At 37.2% G+C, this 24,503-nt stretch overlaps 1 protein-coding gene across 2 annotated transcripts in view; it reads left to right on the forward strand.

Moving 5' to 3' along the window:
* edil3a (EGF-like repeats and discoidin I-like domains 3a) overlaps positions 1-24,503 on the forward strand; it is a 197,711-nt gene that overhangs the window by 163,934 nt on the left and 9,274 nt on the right. For both annotated transcript variants that reach the window (XM_041788413.1, XM_041788414.1), the window contains exon 9: positions 1,244-1,399. In XM_041788413.1, coding sequence (XP_041644347.1) covers positions 1,244-1,399 — 156 coding nt within the window. The remainder of the gene's footprint in view (positions 1-1,243; positions 1,400-24,503) is intronic.

A 24,503-nucleotide genomic window follows, 5' to 3' on the forward strand; every position in this document is an offset into this window, starting at 1 on the left:
CTTTCATTGCATTTCAGTACAACCCATTTCCTGTATTTGCCTAACTTGTTTTGGAGTTTGGTTTTTTTTAATTATTGAATATAATTTATAGGACTGCATTATTTGCAGTTTGATTAAGGTTCATACTTGGTGCATGTATTTTTTTTGAAATAGTAATAATTGCATGTTTTTGTCAATTTCAGCACACTTTGGTTAAGCCACTGCAGCATCTCCCTCCAGCCACACTGATGTAAAAAATGTCCACCATTCTGCCTTGATTTCTTATTTCCTCTTATTTTTTCCTTCTGTTATCAAACCTTTCATTATTTTATTGTTTCCTTATTTTCATTTCCAATCCAAAACAAGTTTCCTTTTTCATGTTTAATGCCCTAATATTGAATCTACATGAATTGAAGGAGGGAAGGAAGGAATTCAGTTACCCTCAGGTTATGACAGTACAAAAATCCAAAATGAAACAAAAGCTCTTTTTAAATTAGAATAGTTAAATAAATAAATGAAACATTACTCAGCTCCTAGTGCTTGATGTTGGAAAAATGTCAGTGGAAAGCCTTTTAGAAGCTTTATGTTGAATGTGAGGTGTACTTCCACACGGTACTGAATGGTCCATTTAAGTAGGCAACGCCCTCCTTTTTGCTTCCACTTTAGGTCGTTCGCATGTATTATTCATGGACATAATTAACACGGTACAAAACCATACCTAGAAAAAGCTCAGCCTGTTCTTGTTTCCCTGAGATGCACTGAAGAAGGTGAATGTGATGGAGCTGACGGACGTATGAATGTTTCCTCTCAGTTAAGGAATTAACTCAACCATGTTTCAGATCTTAGCCCAACAGGAGTGTGTTCTCTTTAAATAATAAAGCATAATTGAATCCAAAAATATCAATAGAGATAACAGTTTGTGTGTATTGCCTAACACCCTTTTGCTGTAAATTGTTTGCAACAAATGAGAAGCTATTAAAAATTAACCCAAATGGAGCAGTCTGCATCTCAGAAGCTGCTGCAGCATGCGATTTCTGTTCTGCTGAGGCGAGGTTGTGGACTTTGCCTTGCTGTTCAATATTCTGTGAATAATTGAAGCTGACTTTTTGCACTCAATGTCTTTATACGTAAATTCTCAGTCGACATCAGAAGGGAAAAAAAAGATGCTGACTACTTAGAGAAAATGTAGCATCTCTGATATTTTCTGACAAGTTTTGTAAGACATTTATTTCACTCTCTTTCCTCTGTGTCTTTCCTCTTTTAGGTGGACCTGCTGGTGCCCACAAAGGTCACTGGCATCATCACCCAGGGAGCTAAAGACTTTGGCCATGTCCAGTTTGTTGGCTCTTACAAAGTGGCGTACAGTAACGATGGAGAGCGGTGGAAAGTATATCAAGATGAGAAACAAGGAAAGGACAAGGTAAGGAGCCTTCACAGTATATAATAGCCATAATAAACACAAGCTACATAGATTTAAGCTAGTGCTAACAACAAATTCCTGACAGGACTGTTAATCAGATACCAAATCTTTGTTTTTATCCTTCACACAAAGCAAACACTGAAAAAACAGTGGAATCATAAATGCATGTCTTTGGGCACATTGTAAGTGGGTAAGAGTGAGTTATAAATAATGCATCTCACAACAAAGGAAAAGGGCATTCTGGGTAGAGATAAAAGAAATATGCACTTGGAGAACAGAAACCAGAAGCCGGCAACATACAAAACACCAAATGTCAAAAAGTTTTAAGCATTAAATGTTCAATTTTGCACTCATCTGCCTCCCCTTTATCATTGTCTCATCTATGGCTCAAATCGAGCCGGCCTGGGCTGTCCTACTGTTTCTCTGTGGTTCACCATCAGATAAGACCGTGCTGTCAACCTGCTCCGGCCAGTGCTATGCTGAAAATCTTGTTTACGGCCCTTCAACAGAGTACATGTCCTTTCCAATCGCCCACGACAGCAGAGACAGCGCTGGGCTGCAGCAGCCTCTGAGCTGATATCAGGAGAGCTGCAGGCAGCGGGTAACAGCTAGAGCTGAAGCCTCCTCTCTTTCAGATACCGGTCACAGGAGAGGTTGTGTTTACTTTGCTCTCTTTGCTGTGTTATAAACAGATAAGGTCTCTTCGTCTGTATTTGTGCATCAGGGATGTTCTCAATCCAGTACATCAAAAAGTCAAGACTTAGTCAAATCCATGTTGCCATCATGGAACAAAGAAGATCCAAGTTCCATCTTTATTTAGTATCACTGTCTTATTTTACTTCTGTAAGGCAATTACAAAAAAAGCAAGTAAATGTGTATAAAACGTTAAATACATCGGAATCTGTTATAATTATGTGTACAAGTGTTTCACTTTATTGAGGGTATATTCTTTTTCCTTTAGCATTATGTTGCCAAAAGCTGTCTGCACTTACAAATATAAAAATGTCAGTGTTCTTAAGACTTGCCATTTCAGAGAGAAAGTCTCTCCAGGTGCAACATTTTGTGTGGATAAGCAGGTGGGATTAAACAACCACAAAAACTGAACATTAAAAATTATGAGAGAACCCAAGAGCAAGTAAAGACCCTAAAGACTCATTTATAGTCCCTTTATGTGAAGAAAAAGATTTTAAACAATATAACATCACTACCCATTTATTCCCATGTGTTATCTACGTTGTGATGGAAGTTAAAAATACATCCACTGGAGGGCGCAGTCTCACACCAACTTAAACCTTGTTTGCTGCTATCTTTTAAAGTTACTTATCTACTTTATTATGCAATAATCAAGAAGCAGAAATTAGACAAAGTAACAAAGACATTACAAAGACAAGGAAAGAACAGAGAAATAGATGCAGATGAGAGAATAAGACTTTCATCCCTGCTGGATAGTCCAAATCAACTGTAAGTGATGTTATTAGAAGTGGAAGCGTTTAGGAACACCAGTAACTCAGCCATGAAGTTGCCAATGCTCTGCTGATTCAATAGATGGAGACTTCTGAGCCTTATCTTCATGTAATCACAAAAACTATGAGATGGGAGCTTGGCTGAGCAGCTACATGCATGCCTCACATTACCAAGTCTGTGAAAACGTGTTCCTTAGAGTGATGGATCACCCTTCTCTGTTTGGGAGTCAGATGAGTGAGTCTGAGTTTGGCGGATTCCAGGGGGAAGTTACCTGCCTGACTGCATTGTGACAACTTTGAGGAGGTATAATGGTATGGGGCTGTTTTTTTTTTTTGGGTTTTTTTTTCTTTCTTTTTTCAGGGTTTGGGCTAGGCTCCTTATCTCCAATGACGGGCGACCTTAATGCCTCAGCATACCAAGACATTTTGGATAACGCTATGCTTCCAACTTGGTGGCAACAGTTTGAGGAAGGCAGAATACTTTTGTCCATATAGTGCAGTTCATTACAATCTAACTCAGTAATATTCACCCCCCCCCCCATCCCCACTTGTATCTATGAAATGCTGACAGAAATAGACAACTTAGGGTGCAGGTAGCCTAGTAGAAATGCCCAGCATCCCATGCACAGTGAATGTTTTCCTTTAACCAGGTGGCCTGCACTGTAAAAAATGTCCGTAGAAAATACGGCAAAAGACTGTCAAATAGCAACAGTAAAAGACCGTAAAACAAATAAACATATATTATTGTATAAAATACACAGAATTCCTGTAAATCAAGCAACGGTATGAAACATAAATTTTTACAATTAAAGTACGTAATAATTACAAAATTGTACCGTTTAAACGAAAGAAGATTGTGAAAATAAAGGAAAAATACTGTAATCTTCAAGACGGGCAATTACTCTAAAAATTACAGTAGTATTTTGTTAAAATTACAGACTTTTCTCTCATGTACATTTAAATTCACAGTAAAAATCTGTGAAAAAAATTGCAATCACATACCATAATTTTAGCAGGGACAAGAGGTTAAAAATACTGCATGATCAGGAAAGTTCTGTAGAAAATACAGTAAAAACCTGTCAACCTGCAAAACCTGTGAACAAGCACCAATTTGTTGTTATGTCCACATTTGTTTCTCAGTGCTACACCACATGATGCTGCCTTGTGAAATAAACGGACAGTTACAGTTAATATGAAAACCTTATTGAAACCAAGAATGGTACCAAAAATCATTTTGTTTGTTCTTAATTTGATGGATGAAAGTGGTCAATTATTTTAGTTTAACTGATTTATTGGAAAAGAATGATGTTAATTGCTCTCACAAAGAATGCCATTGCATTTGTAAAGCCATTCCACTTCCTTTAATGCATCTAACACAAAATACATTGATGTACTTTAATGTTTCAGTCAATCTTTCAGAACTGAAATTGGATGACACATATTACCGATAGGAAATATAACAAGGTAATTGGAAAGAACTATTTTATATATACATAAAGAGAGAGAGAGAGAGATACATACTGTATATATAATATGTATATAATACAGTTGAATATATAGTATATACATTATATAAATACAATAGTTATTTTTACTGGTTAAACAACTTAAACATGAATGCAAATAGCAATTAGTTTCTGAAATTTTAATTTACTTCTCATACCTTATGTAATTTAATCTAAACTTCTCTTTACCTGTATGTGGGGTTATTTATGTCTAGAAAATACGTTTTGTTTCATGTGCCAATGCTGTATTAACTATTGGAATCTGTTCAATAAAGTTGTATCAATATAAAAAATAAATATATAAAAATAATTTTGAAAAACTGTTTCCCGTCGCCATTCAACCCTGTCTACACAGGAACGCTTTTCTATTCTGTCTGTACTAGAACAGCGATTTGGGTGTTTAAAAATGGAACAATTTGGAAACGAGCTGCAGAGTGAACAGTTTTCAGTCACCTCCTTCCACGTACACAAACAGTGCTGCTTTCTCGAAATGCGTTTGCGCACTGTGGTTGCAGTCAATTGCCATGCGCGAATACGGTTTCGCGCAGGCGCGGGGAAAGAAGGACCTTATACGCATGCGTGTGTGGTTCGTTGGAAAATCAAACCGCCAACGGCTGCCTGGTGAACTACAGCGTTTTCGTGTCTTCTGTGGTGTGCGCGGAAATATTTCATAAAGTTGCTGTCTGCTCGTAGAACGAGCTGCAAACGAAGATGGAATACAAAGCAGGACATTGGCGTGTATTAATTCGGCGTCACCGGAGCATCAGCCTACGAGCTATTGGTAAGGTATGTAGAACCTCTTTTGTCGTAGTGTCAAATATTTCTTGAGTTCTTTTCATTCAGTAACACCACGTGTTTATAGGTAGAAGTTAAATGGGTCAGGAGGCATTTTGTTTCAATTCTAGACCAGCCAACATTGCTGTTTGATTTGTATTTTTTGCTGTCATTTTAGCGTGGAGAACGTTTAACACTTGCTGTGTTGGGGACCATAAGTGAACCCCAAGCTCAGAGCTAACTCCGCCCACTTCAGACTTTTGAAAAATGCTCAAAAAATGGGCGGTTGGATACTGGGAACACTGGGAAGAGGCAAAGAAAAAGGACGGAGTTTTCCAGATGAGGTGGGAGTGACCGTGAGGACCGTGATGTCCCCTAGCCAAAAAGTGAGAGTCCCGCCGCAGCACTGATGCTTCAGAGCGACCTAAGGTGAAGGATTTTTTCCCCTTCAGAGTCACATTCATATCTGTGTTCAGAGCCCCTGAGGCAGGCTTTCCAGCTTATTCCTACCCCTCCATGAATATGGGCGCAACTTCCGCTCCGTTCTATCTAAATGGGACTTTGCATAGAAACCAGATGCTAAACGTGACTATTAAAGCAATTTTAATACCAAACTACATAAACTTAGACTGCTTCACCTCAGACGGGATAATATTATTATTATTTCTCTAGCCTCTACTGGAGAGTTCAAATTGATGACATTACTTTAGATAACCTACAAGGGCATATTTAGCTAACTTTAGTAGCTTTATATCGGTATAAAAAGATACATTTCTAGTTTGTGGAGTTGCTGAAATTCTCATTTTACAAACTAATCCCTCTTAAATATGGGAATTATATTTATAAAATTATCCATGACTCAAGTTGCCAGCTCTTCAGTTTGGTAAATGTCAAGTTTTGTATTAAGAATTAATGATAAATTAATACTAAAAGAATCACATCCCCGATGCATTTAGACAGTGGACAGCATGTTGTGAGAGACATATTTAACTTTGTCATAATATTAGTACCATGAACATAGCAGCAGGTACTGAGCATTACAGAAAATATGATTAAAACATTTCAGCTCATTGATTTAACAAAAATGAAGCAGTATTTATTACAGCAAATATTTATTTATTTCAGAACAACCACTGTTGACACTAAATCACTTTAGTAAGCCTTTGGAAAAATCATGTTTTTGCTATTATTGTTACTGTACTGGAAGTTCCACTTCCATTCATAGCTACAGTAGACCCCCAGGAATAATGTGGTATCCACCTTATTTACTTATCTACAGCTTATAATACAAACAATGTGAACATGTGATAACAAAAATATAAATATTTACAAATTCCAGAAGAATTCCTATTGAAACAACTGTCGTTCTTTGTTAGCGTCCATAGTTAGTTGCTGTACTAGAATACATGTATTTAATGTAGCCTACTTCCGTTTTGGCACCGGAAGTTTCGCCCATATTCACATTTACAGTAGCGGCCCCAGGAATAAGGGGGATAGTGTGGTGGTGGACTGTGGTGGTCCTGGGCACTACCTGTTGGCTCCAGCACCTCCTAAATGCACAATGGGGATATGTGCACATCAGTGTCATTGCACTAAAGATTTAATAGCTCACTTGATTTTTGCAGGATGCCACAAAGCTCAAGATTCAGAGAGGACAGTTGGAGGGCTGCTCAGAGGACATAAAGGGTATGGTGTTTCCCCTTCTCTCCTGTTTCGACAAAAAAGAAGACAACCTCTTTTGCCTTGTTGAAACATTCTTGCCAGATGGGGTACCAGTGGAAAGCCTGCCCCATGTATTGTTTTTTGTAGTAAGTGGATCTCAGAAACACTTTAAAGACTCATTTGGATGGTAATGGATGATTTGCTTGTAATTCTTTTCTACTTTTATCATCCTCCCAGGAGCCTCTTGCTAGGCTTCAAGGCAGCTCATGCTATGCATTGACCAGCATTGGGATCCACTCAGGAGTTCCTACAGAGGTAATAATTTTTCCTCTTTAGAGGTAGTTATATGGTATAGTGTAATGCTGGCAAAATGTTTTATTTCCTTCCAGCCGTGTGCATCATATGATACAATATCAGTTATTTTTATAACTGTGTTATTGTCACCTGTAACAACTGCTATCCTGAGGAAGACGGTTCAGGACAATAAGAGCCAAAACTAACAGACTGAAAAACAGCACATATCCCAGAGCAGTTGCAATAATAAACTAGAAAAGCACTCAGAGAGCGCAGACCTCCGCCATTAGCCCTATCTCCCAATAGTGAAGAGTCCTTTAAAATTCCTAGATCCAGGCGATGATCTGGATCAGTCCCAAAATCAAATCAGTTCTTCCTTTTGCCATTTCTGACATTACCTGGAAATTTCATCAGAATCTATCCATAACTTATTGGGTTATGTTGCCAACAAGCAAACCCTGCCGATCACATAACCTCCTTGGCAGAGGTAATAATAATTGCACTGAATGGAACTGTGCAAAATTTCGTTGTACTTGTGTACAATGACAATAAAGATTCTGGTTCAGATTTTTAGGTTTGATAGTATCCAAATTTTCAAATTTAAAAAACAAAAAAGAAATAGATGTGCAGCATTTTTTTCTAAACCAAAACTGTTGTGAGCAGAAAAAGCGCAAGGGCAAGCAAGATGACATACAGAGCTGTGGGATCAACACACACTCTAAGTGGAGAGGGTAGCACCAGTCACAGCTTAGTGTTGATCTTAGAAGAACATATAAACACAGCAACACTCGTCTGATAACTGCTTAACAGCTGGATCACTCTACATGTATGTCTGCATTTTGTGTCTGCTGTAGCTTCTGCCACAAAACACAAGGGATGTGACAAGACATTCAGCTCACGGGACAAGAAGAGATTGGGTCCCCTCCTTTTTTGAGTGAATTCAAAAATTGGATAGTACTTTGCAATCAGTGCATACATAAGTGTTCAAAACTTCTAAGTTGACATGATTTGGTGCTTTACCTTGTCTTTCTATTTTTCCTTACTCTTTTTTAAGGTCCTGTTTCTTCTGCTAGTGGTGACTAGGACTCCATTACTTTATACTGTCTCCGGTATTCCACTCTTCTAAAAAGACGCCAGTTATCAAGGAAAAATAATGGTAAGCCTTGCACAGCATTTGTACATACCTCAATAAATTCTTTAGATTAATCTTTCTTTAAGCAACATGAAGCCATTTTATGTTTATTTTATGTAGTTTACACCAAGCACTGCATTAATCTGGTCATGTAGAAATACCCAGAATACTGCCATGCCACTGCTTTGTCCAGCTTGTTCTCAGTGTTCTGATGATCACACCATATGGGGGCCAATACAGTTTTCTGTGTGAGTCATATGTTTTCATTATGATTGATTTAAAATTCAGGGCCCATCATCTTTGTTACAGCAAAATCCTTTTGTACCCCAAAGCATTTAGGGTAAGTGTACCCATTAGGCCCACCAAAATCTAAGTTCACGTATTTTTCATAGATACTAAGATGGTTTATAAACATGATCATTTGTTAGAATGAAGGATTAATCCCTCATTTGAAGGTATATTTATTTACTTATGCATATTTTAGAGAACAAATTAAAGAAATATTATGAATAAAGTCAAAAGTCTGGCATGGGCTTAATTGGTACCTAAGTACCATTTAAGCCCACGTGTGTTCCAAATAAGCCCACAACCACGTTTATTGACAGAAATTTAAAAAATTATTACATTTTTCAAGTAGTAAACATATATTAATTCAGTAACATGTTATACATGTTAAACACAATTTATTTTGAACTTGGATTTAATGTTTGGCTTGTAACAATGGACCACCACAAACATGACTAAGTAGGCCTAAACCTAATTTTCATTGGCTTCAGTATTTAAAATTTCATTGAACATTTTATTTAATATTGACAAAATTTGATTCAATATTGACAAAATAAAGAAAATGTGTTTGTTTTTAAAAGTATTAAATGACATTACAGTGAATCAACAATATCTTATTGAACTTGGATTTAATGTTTGGCTGTAACAATGATGATTTTAGGACAGTTGCTGTAATTCCTCTTTTTTGTTGGCATTTTTCTCACTATAAACAAATTATTATGCAAAATTAACTGACATAACAATTCTTCTGGTCAGTGTGTGATCTGTGATGTACTTGTGTTAATGAAGTTAGTATAACAACATCCAACATGATGACAGCGAAAAGCTATCAAACCTCAAAATTTCATTTTTTTCTATTGAAACACATAAGATGGGCTTAAATGAACACACTGGGCTTAAATGGTACTACAGTGACTACCAGGGAAATGAAGATAATATGTTCTCACCAAAGTTAAACAAATGTTTAAAGAAATGCCTGTAGGCTAAATATGCTGCAAAACTTGCCATCACAGTTATTCCTCTTCTACCAAACTTTCTGAATTATCAAGGAATTCTTGTTCAAAGTTTTATGTAAGATTTATGTAAAATGAATCAGAAAACACTTAGTTTGTGTACTTATCATTTTTAATCATTAAGCAGTGTATCTATCAGTAGGGCTACATGTATTGACTAGTGATTAGCTCGCTACGCCAGCTAGCATGACTCATCTTTTCACATAAAACTAAATAGTAAGAAATTACAAAAAACTACCTGTTTATACACAAAAAAAAACAAATCAATAATCTCTCAAATTACATAATATGAATGTACTTAACAAGTCAGTGGCTGAAAATGGTTGAAAAGAGATTCTTTCTGAGGGGTCCCAAAACACCAAAGTTTTGAGGCTAATTTATCTGAGCCTTCTTGAGACTGCACAGATGTAGGCGGGCCTTTTTCAATATCTACAAATGTGATTGGTGTCAAACAAAAACTGACATATAATTAAGAAATTGTGTGATTGGACAAAATAATGTATAGCATAAGACAGGCCCCTCTTTTTTTTTTTTTTTAATTGACTTCAAAGTCACAAGTGGGCTTAAATGGTGCCTGGGCTTAATGGGTAGGCTTACCCTAATACAATACAATAATAACTTTATTCATCCCCGAAGGGAAATTATATAGAAATTATATATAAAATTATATATTATATTTACATGTAAAAGCAAATTCTATATTTATTTGGGTGGTCTTACAAGTAAATATATAAATAAAGAGCATAGTTTGCAAATATTTATCTTGTGGTTCAACTACCTAAAATCACAATATAACCCTTATGAATGGTTCATACCAAGGTCTTTTGCTAACACTTGTGGTTTGGGCTATTGTGTGTAGCTTTAAACCAGTGTTAATTTCGTCGACTAAAACTATGACTAAAAATGTTCATCGACAGCTTTGTTTTCCATGACAAAAACTAGACTAACAAAAATAGATCTGTGATGACTAAAACTGACAAAAACTAAGTTTAGTTTTTGACTAGAATGTAATGTAGTTTTCGTTGGACATTCAAAATCCATGATATCTCTCCACTGTGGGTAATTCTGTCAAAAAACAATGCAGCTGTAGCTCTTCTGTCTCTCAGCTATAGAAAGCAGGGACCCCAGGTTTGGCAGGGTGCAGAGAACATTCCACTATGACTTGGTACCAGATTTAAGCAAGACAATAAATGCTTGGACTAAAAGTAAAACCTAAAATGTGAGGACTTTTAGGACTAAAACTAAATGGACAGAAATGACTAAAATGTGACTGAAACTAAAATTCATTTCACTTAAAGACTAAAACTAAGACTAAAATTAAAAATATCTGCCAAAATTAAAACTTCTTTAAACAATGAAATCAATTCAAATTTATGTTTAGTTTTTACAGCAATAGCTATGTCACTTTTTTTTGTGGTTCCGATCTTCTTGGATATGTGAAGGAGGGGGGAGCTCAGTGGATACAAGCCTGGGCACCACAGCTCTAAACTATAAAGGAAAAGCAAATTGCAATTAATATGTCATAACTGTCTCATTATAATCAATAACGGAAAAAGTAATTGGCTGTTGTTAGGTGATTGCTGACTTAATAGCTGGCACTTGTGGGTACATTTGCGTTTCTTCACCATATTCTATTATAGAAATGATCTGTATGTACTGTACACACTGTTTATTTTATTCTGTTGTGCTGATTGTAAGCATGGCTTATTAGAGCCTAGTTTTCTCAAATTTACATCTGTGTAGGCATTAAACTGAAGCACTGAATCACTCTAACTTTGTTTTGTATATGTACTTGCTGCAGAGAGGATGGAGCCAGTCCAAAGTAGAACACCTGATGAACTGTGCTCGAGTCTTCAAGAAGATGAAGTTTCTTGGCCATGTGAAGCTTCCCAAGTGGAAGGCCTTCTTCAGTCAAGACTGGACTCATTACTCTTGAATCATTTAGGGGCAAGTGACTTTGTTTCATCTTTATGCATTACACCAAGGACTACCTGTCATACATATGGACACAAGCTTTTTCTTCCAAGATCTAAACTGCTTTGTGAGTATACGGACAAGTTATCAGATGTGTTGAAAGGTTTTTTATTGCAAACATATAACTGCAGAGTTTCTTATTGTTTATCAGAGAGCTTGAATCTTTTGTTAAAAGTAGGAGTATTAGGGCACTACTGCAAAAATCTAGCAAATTAACTGAAATTTCACATGTTTTGTCCTGTATTTTTTACAGTAAATTTCTGGTAACCACAGCTGCCAGTAATTTACTGTAAAATTTAAAGTTGGGCAGTATTTTGCGACTACCGTAAAATCTGCAAATATCAGCTGTAATTTCTCATGTTTTGTACTGTATTTTTTACGGTAAATTTCTGGTAACCACAGCTGCCAGTAATTTACTGTAAAATTTAAGTAGTTATAATAAAATACCGTTTAACATTATACGGGTCTACTGTTTTTATTACTGAGATAGATTGTATTTAGGTTTACAGGATTTCTGGTGTTTTTACAGTAATTTACCGTAAACAGGTTTGTTTCATTATCGTTATTTTTACAGCCAATCCCTGTAGAAAATGTTGTAATAGAGCTGTAACTTCTACATCAAATTACAGTAAGTTGTACAGCAAATTACCGTAAATATGGTTACAGTATAACTGTTATTTTTACAGCAAATCCTTGTATAAATGGTTACAATATTGTATTTTTTTAACAGAAATTTACAGTTAAAAAAAAACAGGTTTGAACTGTAATATTTACAGTTGTAGAATGAAAACACCGTTTTTTCTCATACATTCTCACCGTAATTTTTACAGTAAATCTCTGGTAACCACAGCTGCCAGCGTTTTACCGTAAATTTAACGGAATTTTTTTTACAGTGTGGGTTCAAATCCAGCCCATGGCTTCTTTCCCACATGTCATTCCCCACTCTTTTTCTCCACAGTTTACAACTCTATCCACTATCCAGTCTAAGTTAAGACCTTTAAAGTCCCCAAAATAGGTACTGCTGTCAAAAATTTTATATACATACAGTGCTTAACAAATTTATTAGACCACCTGTCTCAGAGACCATCCAACATCATGAAGTGCATTAATGCGGACTCTTTCATTTTCAGTGAGCTCTCCACGTTTTACCATTTTGAACAGGAATGAGGGATTTCAAACTGAATTCACCTTTTTATATCCAAATTTGAGCCGGCTCACTGGGCCTCTCTGACAAGTCAGAAATTAATCAAGCATAACTTTAAACCACCAAAACTATTTTTTCTCTTCAGGAATGCAAGTAAATAACTATAATTTGACATATTAATCAGTAGATATTACTGTGCTTTACTGTTTTTTTATTTATTTATTTTTTCGTAAATCAGTTAATTTGAAAATTCATGGATAACAATAATAATTGTAATTTCTACATATTGGTGTATTAACCATTGCAGAAACATAAAAAATGATTTTGGTTTTACCAGTTTTTACCAGTGCTGTTAATTTAGGGCAGCTGTGGCATAAACCTTACTTTGGGTGGTGGTCTAATAAATTTGTTAAGCACTGTATATACATATGTTAACGCTTGTGATAAATCTTGAAACCTTAACTCATTAAAAAAATAATAATGCAGTTTAATCATATGACTAAGTTTGACCACAGCTTGCTCCTGTAGTCCTCCAGCACGGATGTTTACATGCCTTGGGGTGAAGAGGTGAGAGGTGGGTCAGACACAACCAGCAGTGATGAGTGAAAAGACAAACCCAGGTCTGTTTAATAGCAATTTTCTTTTTAAAAAGCTGGCAAATATAAGTTAAGATAAAAACAAAATTGTGGGTACAAGCTGCAGTGGTTAACTGTCTTTACACCAAAGCACAACGAGTCTTAAGTTCAATCTTTGACCAAAGCACATCTTTGCTAATGTAAGCAAAGATGCTAACAACAACACCAGATCAAGCCATGCTCATACCACTCTATTCAGCTGCTTCAGGACAGGTTTCTTCTTCAGCTGCTCAGATAAATGCTGAAAAGTGCTGTTTGTTAGAAATATTAATCCAGTGGAGAAATCCATGGTGGAATTGGCCAAATTGAAGTTAATTAGCGACTTTACGAGCTGACAGGGGAAATATGATGTGTTCAGGTAACCTTGGTAAATTAGACGACTGTATTTTATATGTTATGATATGTTCAAATGTCACAGAAAAATAGGAAAATTTAGTTTTTGATGAGAAATGTCAATAAATACAGTTGTAAATATGTGTTTATATTTGAGGGTTATACAATAGATGTTAGAGACTGAATCGTAGTTTTTAACTCAAACACTACTCAGCTAAGAGTAGTTCAAATATCTGCCCTTATTTTGTCTTTCCACCAAACTATAGAAGTATCTATATTGGTATCGTGAAGGACTCAGATCAGCACTTTCAATGTGCTGTACATAGAATTAAAAAAATTAAAATTAAACACTTGACAATAACAATCTTAAAATATCTAAAAGCATAAAAATATACTTAAACTATAAAAAATGCTGTGATTAATCATGATTAATCACAGCGTAGGGATGTGAATAACTTGATTAGTTTTTTTAAGCGCGTAACAGCACTAATATATTGATATATATTTGAATTGTTACAATCCCATAAGAATACACCTACAAACACTTGTTGGTTTTTTTTTTTTTTTTTTTTTTTTTTTTTTGATTAATCTGTAAATTATAATCTCACTCTCACAGTCTCACAGGGCTTGGAACTCCAGGTTGGAAGCCAATCATCTAATTCATTCATTCCCAAGTCTGGGTTGGGAACCACAGTTTGATTGCTCATTCCTATTTTGGACTCGCCAACTGAGTTTTCAGAATTGCTGTGCTAATGGGACATTTAATTTTGCTGTAAACATTATAGCCACATGAGGGAGCTCCACCCTAGAACACTTACCCTCTCCCCCAGAAAATAATTCAAAACAAGACCACCAGCCACTTGAGTACAAAAAAGAGCTAAAGTCTTAGCCATGCCACTGAAGGCCCAAGGGGCTGAGCATGCTAGGAAAGCCTTTGTGAAGGAGGTAAAGTGGTGTCTTCCAGGCTCATGAAACAGAAAGAACCAGATCAGGACCAGATTGAGTCTGGAATTATCCAAGCTAGCACGTTTGCTGGATACAATTTTCACTTGTACTGCAAGGTTTCATCTGTACCCGTAAGCTTTAAGAAAACAGAAATAGAGAATTAACACAGAGTACAGGCAGAGACTCCCTCTGTATTCATATGCATACCATAAGTTGAGTAATAATGACTCTTCATTTGGCTGCTGTATTTGATTAAAACTGAAGGAAAATCAGTTGAAAGTAACTATGTGTTATCTTCTGCACATATTGGCCATTTTGCTAAGAAATATGCACATTAAAGGCCACAAGTCTGATATTTACCACCATACCGTCATTGATTCCACAGTTACATATACACATAACACAGATGTCTGGCTTTCTCATGGAAAAACTAATTCTGAACAGTCCATCGAGGTTAAACCAGAACTGAACTGCTATTTTAAATTGATCTTCATTTCTTTAAGCAGAGCTTCTTTTTATGTTCTCCTTTAGTGTGGTTGACCTAGTACTAGAATATGACAGCACCTTGTTAGGGCAAATAACAGCTCTCTGTAGCCTGATATCATTTATGTTCTTATACTTGTTACTGAATCACTGCCAGGCTCAGAGATATTTTTCCATTCCTGCCGTTCAGAGCCCTTGCTTGCAGAGTTCATAATTTCCACACCCATGATGATCTTTGGATATGGGCCACTGCGTGCTCAGCTTGATTCTCACTCAAGCAAACTCAGTACTGGAGGACTCTGAAGGACTGGCACGATCGGAGATAGCAGAGAGAGATGGAGATTGGGAGAAAAGTACTTGTGACATCTCGGGTATAGATGTTTTATTTTTAAATCTAATTTATTTAGAAAAGACTTGGCGAAAGGAAGCACTTTTGTTGAGCTACTCATGGATTTAAAAGTCTTCTTAAAGTGGAGACCGAACATTTCTATAAGGACTGTAGCCTTTCTCTTTGTTGTTATTGCTGCATTATTCAGAGCAAAGCAAGAATAGGCAGCCAGTGTGTGCTCAATATTAGAGGGCAGGCGTGTTTAGCGAGGCTTCAGAGAATGTCAATCAGTTTGTCCCCTGACGGAGCCAAGGGGCCGTTCAGATGTATGATTCTTCAAGGTGTTTTCCCCCTTCAGTCTGCTGAAGCAGCCATTAATGCTAGAGGACACATTTGGCTGCTGGAGTCCCGAGGCTCCTCCTGCCACACCACAATGCTTTACTTGGCAGGGATATGCTGCAAACGTGAATGTGTCTGGGTGTCTGGTCGGGGCACAGAGGTAGAGGCTTGTAAGTATTCTTCTCAGCTCCCCCCTCCAGCTCCTGTGTGGCTGAGGCTGCAGGCAGTTAGATCTAGATTGAGAGAGGAGGCTGTGTCAGAATACAGATGTTGTCAAAGCAGGGTACACACAACAGTATCCCTCTGCAAAAATCCATCGAGTGCCTTGTTTGCCTTTCCTTCACACATAAATACCTGTGTACTGCTCTTGTAACCAAGTCAAGTAGCAACACAGCCCTTTGTTTAAACATAATTAAACTGGGATACATCCCATAATTATACACATCAGCTCGGCTCGTTCCCACATGTGCACCCTCTCCACACCTGGGTCGCTACTTTAGCTAGTCCCTGCTCTACTACTCTATCCCGGGTGTCAATATTTACACACTCATTTGATGGTGGCAATCAAGTGCTAAAGTAATTGATTTATGTTTAATAGTGTTTCACTCGGTTGACACGGGGTTAATTAGCCATTAGAGCCTTCAATTCCCACTAGGTCAGAGGGTAACTGAATGTTAGAGAGCATCTTAAGACTAATAATCATATTTCCTTTCTTAGAGTGTGGAAATTGTTTGCAGAGAGGTTTAATGCACTTCAGGATTAGAGGAATGCACTAGAGAACATAACAACGCTCTCTTAGTAGAAGTAGTTCTGCTTCCTCTAAGCTGTTGGGCTGCTCTTGACCTTTCAATGAACTTCCTGTTTTCGTAGTGTCCCAGCAAAGGCTACATGAGGGCAGATGGAGATGAGATCCGAATGACCTGCTGCCTTAACCTGTGCAGCAGGTTTAAATAATGGGAGCACAAGGAGTTGTATCTCTAGAGGCATACACGGCCTCCCTCGGTAATGCAGACCCAAGACTCCACCGGCAGGAAAATCAATAGTCTGGAGCAGAGTTGTAGCTCCTGGGTCAGCCTCCAGACACACTGAGACAAATGGGTGCTATATACTTGTGTCTCGATTGTTGGATAAAATAATTATACTTGGGGGCGATGAAGTGAGACTTACTATTTCAGTTGCTGGTAGTTGGCAGACTGCACAAATAAACCAATTGGCTGTACCAGTCAGGGGGCGGAGAATCTTCCTCTATTTTTCAGAGCAAAGGTCAGCATGGCGGACTGGGACTCTCATTTATGCTGTGCTATATCTGTGTTTTGATATGTCGCTGCAGTCTTGCAGCTGTAGTTTCTCTGCTTCATACAGCCAAAGTGCAGATACATTTTAACAACAGCTATGCCACTGTGGCACCTCTAGAGGTTAACTTGTTCTTCTTTAGAAAAGCCCAGCCTGAGCAATACTCACATATATCAAACTTAACTGCAAAAAGGACAGGTTTTATTTTAGTAAGGTTTTATTTGCAAGCAAATGCAAATAAACAACTTATTTTCAGGATTTCAAGGACCAAAGAACATTTAAAACAGAGTTCAAAAGCTTTTTTAGCTTGTTTGAACTTTTCTCACACTTAGCACTAAGATTGTTTCCAATAATCGAAGTAAAGGGCATGATCTAGATTAGAGCTAGATTTTTGGTCTCAGCTCTGTAAAAGAGCCAATCTTTCAGTTACCAATCATATCTTCAGTATTATTGTGCATTTTACATCTTCAAAACAACACCAAAAAAAAAGAAGCAAAAGATAACCGTCTCTCAAATGGGAGCAGGCTCCTAATGCTCACTGTTGGAGTGGGCTCGCCAACGAATGGCACATCATGACTCCCTAGTGACTTGATGTCTTGAATTGAGTTCAGTTTAACCAGTTCCCAAAAAATATATTTGCTAAATAGTTTTCTACCATTTCCTTTAAAAGCACATCTATGACAGAATGAGGGAGAAAAGCTGCCAAAGGGACACTGCTAGCCTCCTGGCTTGTGCTAATTTGCCCCCATTTATTTGTATGGCCTCTCTGCACACAGCATGATGGGATACCAATCTACAGTAAGAGAGTCGCAGAAAGGCAGTTAAAGACCCGGTAAAGTGAAAGCAAAATTTTGTGTCCTAACACATTAGCTATGTTGGAATATGGTTTCTGTAAACATGTGAAAACACCGAGATCTGTGTGTGACTAAATTTTGGACTGAGACAGAAAGTTTTCACCTCTTTGATGACTTGGTTTAATTTGGGTGCAGCCAATATAAACACTACAATATAAAATCACAGAGCAGTTCCTCTCAGTAAAGTCTGTTTTTAGCTGATGTCACCGCCTTTATTGAAAGTTAACAGTCAGTTAAATGCTGTTTTTTCTGTTCATTGTGAGGTAAATTTGCCAAATCTGTCAGCCACAGCCTATGTATCATAACAGAGATTTTAGCCAGAAAACGGATTTTGTCTCCTCTTCTAAAGCCAACAAAAGGTAAAGAGGCAGGCTAATGGCGTGAGTGCTTTCCTCAATTCATATTGTAGTTTTTTGTTTTGTTTTGTTTTTTTTTTTTAATTTGAGAGGATCATATTTCTCCTGAGTGGGTGTGGCTTCATCTCATTCAACAGACACGCCGACACCATCCTGGAGCAGATTTTACTGCCTCATGTTTCATGATTTTGAAGTTTAATTTCATAAACATAGAGATTTTTTTTTTTTTTTTTTTTTTTTGAGACATTTGACCTGGGGGTTCCATAACACAGTGACCTGTCATACGACAAACCTAAACACAGATCTATTTTCACTTTACAGAGTCTTTAAGTGAGTACCAAAGTACAGTCACATAGTACCTAAATGCTCAAGATGCATTATTAGTGGAAAATGTAAACAGGGCCTAAGTCTGGCCCCTTTCTTATTGCCTGTTAATAACCTGTAGCATTTATACATGGTGTTAGAAGGGTGTGTAACTTTTGATAAAGTATATATATATTTTTTATCCTTAAATGCTATAGGAAAACATCCAAATATGGTCACAGGTCTTTATGTAGTTTGGTTAGAGATAAGATATGTGTATCTTGCCTTATTTTGGATAGTGAATCAATATAACATCAGTTTATTCATTATTTTTTTCCTGAAGTATTTTATAAACTCAATTTTTTGTCGGCTTTCTTGTTTCTGTTTCATCATCACAGTATTTGTCCTCATATTGGGAATCTTCACACATCCTGCAGTAGACAGTTTATTTTAGAGACTGCCTCTGACACCCTGTGGCTCCCCTGACAGTCTAGGCGAGATTGGTGTCATATTTCAATCAGCTGCTGCTGCTCCGGTGGTCTTCCTCTTCTACCTTTACACTGTGCAATGATGTGTCCTGGTTGACACATTACAGTTGTGGTAACATTCCTGGAAGTGACACATTTCTCACTTCTAAATGAGAAATGCTGCAGTTCTGAAATACAATAAAAAGTGAATAGAATAGGTCAACACACAACGGTCCAGAGACAGGGGGAGGTTTTCTTTTTTTGGTCAGGGTTTCAGAACTGACAAACCAGAAGCCTAACACAAGCTGAATTGATGAAATAAAAGTGGCATATAAAGTTTTTTAGCATCTGAGGGGGTTTGACAAATATGAACTCATCCAGAGCTCAAATGTCTGCTTTCCAAGGTTCCCTATTGACACTTTAACAGACATATTTTACACCGTATCATTTATGGCGGTGGTGAAAAGCAACAAGGCTTTCTGGGCAGTGGGGCATTTTGGCCAGGACTGTTTGCTAACTTAATAAAAAGTTCAATCTGTGCACTCTCTGGCAGGTCTTAAAAGAGTACCTAAATCTATTTTTATTTCTGATCTTTTTCTATGAAACAGTTCTGTGGAGCTCATTTCCTATTTTTATTTGAAAAGTTTGACTTTTTATTCTAACATTGAAGACAAAATATGTTAATTCACCACTCTAACATGAAATTAGATATTCTAAATGGTCAGTTTGGAAGCATTTTTAACATTTTGACCAAATGGCATCTATATGCATATATAAAACCGAAACATATTTCTAAAATTAGGCCCAAATTTGAAATCATGCTTATGGTTATTTTGCCATCGATGGACTGAATTGCAACAATTGGCATAAACCTTTTCTATATCAACTATGTCATAAATAATTACATTTTAATCAGGAGAATCTCGAACATGAAGTTTGCATGAAATGTGCAGTCATGCTGTCTTTATGTACTCAGTAGAGGTAGGTAAGCCGACAGCAGGATATGTAGGAGTTTGGTGTTGTTGGTGGTGGAGTGATGCAGGATGCAATAAGGAGTAGAGTTCTGAGGAGCTGTGCCTTAACACTGACGAGATGGAATAGAGGTGATTGGGTTGGAGACGGTCACAGCAATTACATCGAAACAAGACTGGCTGTGTGAAAGAGGGGATTTTAAAATATAGCAGCAGCTAGCTGAAAAAGGGTCAGAAGAGGTTGTAATGGTATCTGGTTGGTTTAGTACTTAAGTGGGTAAACGCCCATAATCAGCTGATCACCAGAGCAGGAAGACAGAATGAGTGATGGCTTAATGAATGAGTATCAACGTCTTTCTGCTTGAACTTACACAGGTAGCTCTGTTAAGTATTAAAGAAAAGTCAAAAACACAAACTCTAGGGGTGTATTATGAACTGATCTGGATCTATACCATCAAAGCTCTGAATGCATCAGTATTCGGAGCCCTGGATAATGTAACTCAAATCAGTCGATGTACCGACTCGTTATCTTGGTCTTACACGGAGCATCGCCAAAGCAGTTCCAGTCCTCCACCTTAGGAAAACAACTCATGGACTTCATGAAGGAGGGAAAATTTTCAAATTGTATTTATGTCTAAGCACATTGAAGGAAAGTGATTGATTACAGCTGTAGCACACAAATTTTACCTGTTGAGACAATTAAAAATTTACAAAGATGCTAACACTAACAAGCAGCACAAAAAAACCCGAATATTAAACGCTTTTCAGTCAGAAACACTCTTGTCATACATTTAACCATACTATTGCAAAATGGATGTACAGTTTTACTTGGTGGAGAAGGCTCTGCTCAAAAGATGCTCCTTAAGTTTGCCAAGCTGCATGCTTTGATTTTCCAGGGAGTGTATGGCTAGAAACCCCCATGTGGATAGACACATTTATGACAATGTGTATTGAATACAATAAAATTAGTTCAAAAATAATTAATCCATAGTAGCATGAATCTGAATATGAGTGTGCATAAGATTTATCCTGTAAAGGAGGAGGCTGGGGTGGAGGAGGTTAAGCTTTGCCAGCAGCTGCAGCATGATGCATCAACATTAATGCAAGCACAGATTAGTGAGAAGTACGTCATACTTAAATACATCGGCTGTGGGAGCTGGGAGGCAATAATTAGGATCAGCTGGCCGTCAGCTGATCACAGCTGGCCATATAACTACCATGTCCTACATGAACTAGCGCTGACCTTCATTTCTCAGTCACAATGAGTGTGGGGAGTAATGCTTTCCAAAGTAATCTGTTAAAGTACTCAGATTACTTTTTGTTGTAATGAATAAGGTAACTGATTACGATTCAAGTTATCTATTATTAGTTACTTTTTTCATAAAAGTAATCTGTTGCTGAAATAAAAATCTACAATTCCCTTTCTCTTCTGCGGCCAAAAAAAAAGATAAAAAGGGGAAAAAAGAATCTCCACCAAGCAGCAGCACTTCTTATCCTTCTGTCTTTCCTTTTGGCATGTAGCAGCGTGCCGGCAGAAGATAAACACAGCTGTGTCACTACGCACGTGTTGCTAGCTTATTTAACTACATTTGGCAGAGGACGGCATTACACTGTGGAATTATCCGCTTGCTGTTACAATTATGCACAGTTATCACGCACAGCATTTGTGTAGTTTTGTATGCCTCTGCCCTGTTTGCTGTCAGACTGTGTGCAGATTAAAGAGCTATAAAGGTTTTTATGTCTGTTAGTGGTGTTATCAATCTGAGAGTTACAGATTATGTGCTGTATATTAGGCTGTACAATGAAATTAGAGTCTACACATTCAAAGGCAGATGTGCTGTTGCTATGCTCTAAGTCATGGATCTCAAACTCGCAGCCCGCGGGCCAATTGTGGCACGCACACTACAGCCTCAGTTACAAAATTCAACTAGTTTCTGCTGCCAATCAACAACACTGCAGCTTTAAAGCCAACAAAAGGCTCAGTTAATATTATATCCATAATATGAATAAACAAGAGATAAGAACAAGAATTCAAAATAGGTGCCTTATTCCCCAAATGCATTTAATTAACACACTGCAGCTGAAAAACATGCTCTTTTTATGTCTTCATAATAAACAATCTTCCGGTTGTTATGGTTGAGGGCGAAGGCAACAATGATTTTTGTTTGGTCCAGGGCTTGGGTTCTGTCTGAGTTTATTGCCAGCAGTACCAGGTTGCTGGTCTGAGAGTCTCCGCTGCTATTCCTCAAGTCATTCTTTAAACGACGCACACATGAGGACCTGTGATCACAGCTCACTGATGTGACAGGAAGGGTCAGAGGTATGGATAGGAGTTTAAATAAGTCTATAAAGGTATCCAGAGGTTTTTGCCTTACAAACCAAACTTGTTCTCCTGAGGGGGATTAAAACAGCTGCACTCAGAATGACAAATGTTTTCCCTGTGTAATAGTCTATCAGCCACAAATGCAGATATCGTATCTGGCTTTGGTGAGCAAATCAGTTCAATCTCCTGACTGATTTAATCCATCATTATTACAATCTGTAATGCCAAACCAATTTCAACTAACTTTATTTACATACGGTTTAATTTTATGTCAACAAGAAGTGAAATTGTGGTCTTGATCACTTACGTTTAAACGGGACATCGTTTATAAATCCTGTGGCATATTTAACTCCAGCTCTCATCAAATAGTAAAAATTCTTCCCATAACAGTAAAAACAATTCTATATAATTGAACATTCAATCCTAATCTGGACACAGGCTGTCCTAAGACATGAGAGGTCAGCATGTTTAGTCTTGATGCAGCACTAAAATACGCACAGGGGGGATTCATGTAGAATGGACATGAAGAAGAACGACTGTAGGGCTTATACAAGTGTTTAAAGTGAAGTTTTCACTTAGCAGGTGAGAGTTTGCAGTGCTACAAACAGTAATAGAGCAGTAGTGCAATGAATCTCTGCAAGATCATGACTCTCTTGCTCTCTCTCTCTCACTCTCTCCCTCTCTCTCTCATTCTTCTCTCTTGACTCTGTGCACTGATCCCAGGTCAGGTGAAATAAGGCTCATATCAGGTTTTGTGAACAGGTTGCTGTTTTAAAGCCATAAACAGTCATGTCGAATGTATATTTAATGAAAAATCCAGTCTTGTGAATTAATGATCAGTGGATTCTAAAAACGTTAAAATCTGTAATAATTGTCATATGTTACAAGGGTAGTATATTTTTGCCTGTCCTCTTTCTAAAGTAGCTGATTAACCCTTTTGTGTGCAAACATGCAGCACTCATTAAATGGTATCTGCATCTAATATTGGATCATTTCTCTTTACAAACATTACAGCAGTCTATATATCAGTCGTTCGTCGTATTGATATTGCTAAAGAATATCTGGCCCACAGGACATCTCTTGGAGCAGCTCCGGCCCCCTACCCTAAATGAGTTTGAGGCCCCTGCTCTATGTTGTTTTTACATCTGTCAAGTGGAACAGCTTGTTAAAGGATTTTAATATTTGTTAACACAAAACTACTCTAAAGCGTTAGTTTTATCAGCAGGTGGTGCTCTAACATAATAAGTTTATCTTCTTAGTATGTAATGCTGTAATCTAACAAGTTAGTTTTGAAAGTGACGCTACCCAGCACTACTTACAACTCAGTGATGATCACATCATAGACAACCTGTTTCATTCCTGGGAGTGAAAGACTAAGGACTTGTTTAGAGTGATTCATGACATAATCAATACAAACAGATCAAACAGCTTTTCACTGACCTGGATATTAATTTAAGAACAATTCTGCATTTTTCCAAATCTCCTTTAATTGTTGAAACTGTCTTTAAGTTGTGCTTCCTGGGGGAATTATCTTAATCATAAACAGGATTTCCTAAAGTTAATGAAGTGAGAAATACAGAAGGGTAAATATTGATGTTCCAGTAAAAACACATCTAATTTTACCCCCTAACTACATGTCTATGTGAGACACCTGGGCAGTTGTGATGAAGATTCTTAAACTATTTTGTTATGATCTTGTTTTCCACTTTTTTTCTCTCAGTTTTATAAAACAAAAAAAAGTTAATGGGATTCCATCATCAATTTGCACTGGATTCAATCCAATCCAACTGAATCATTCTGTGTTTTAATGAATCAGCAGTGAATCAGTTCATGGCCTGTGAATAGAGTTTTGAAGTGAATCATCTTGAGAAGCAGAGATTCACACCCCTGATAACTCCAGTTATGATTCAGTTTTCTCTTTAACTTTTTTCAACCTGAAGCCAAACAGAGTTTCTGATATTGAAGTTATTTTGAGAGCTGTAGAAATGTGGCTTTAAATGGTTGATATGAATGGTTAATATCAAAGTTAAGAGGCTTGTGCTACTAATTTATACAGTACTGAATGTAAAAGTCGAGATCATATATCTTTATACTCATTTTAGTCCTAAATTAGGAAACTGGGAGACATTTTAACAAACCTTTTTTATAGAGATTAAGTACGACATTTATGAGATTAGTTGTGATTGAAAAACATTTATGATAAAAGGTCTGTTACTTTGTCTTTGGTA

This window comes from Cheilinus undulatus, linkage group 5 (assembly GCF_018320785.1).
Source record: "Cheilinus undulatus linkage group 5, ASM1832078v1, whole genome shotgun sequence".
In the NCBI taxonomy this organism is placed as follows: Eukaryota; Metazoa; Chordata; class Actinopteri; order Labriformes; family Labridae; genus Cheilinus; species Cheilinus undulatus.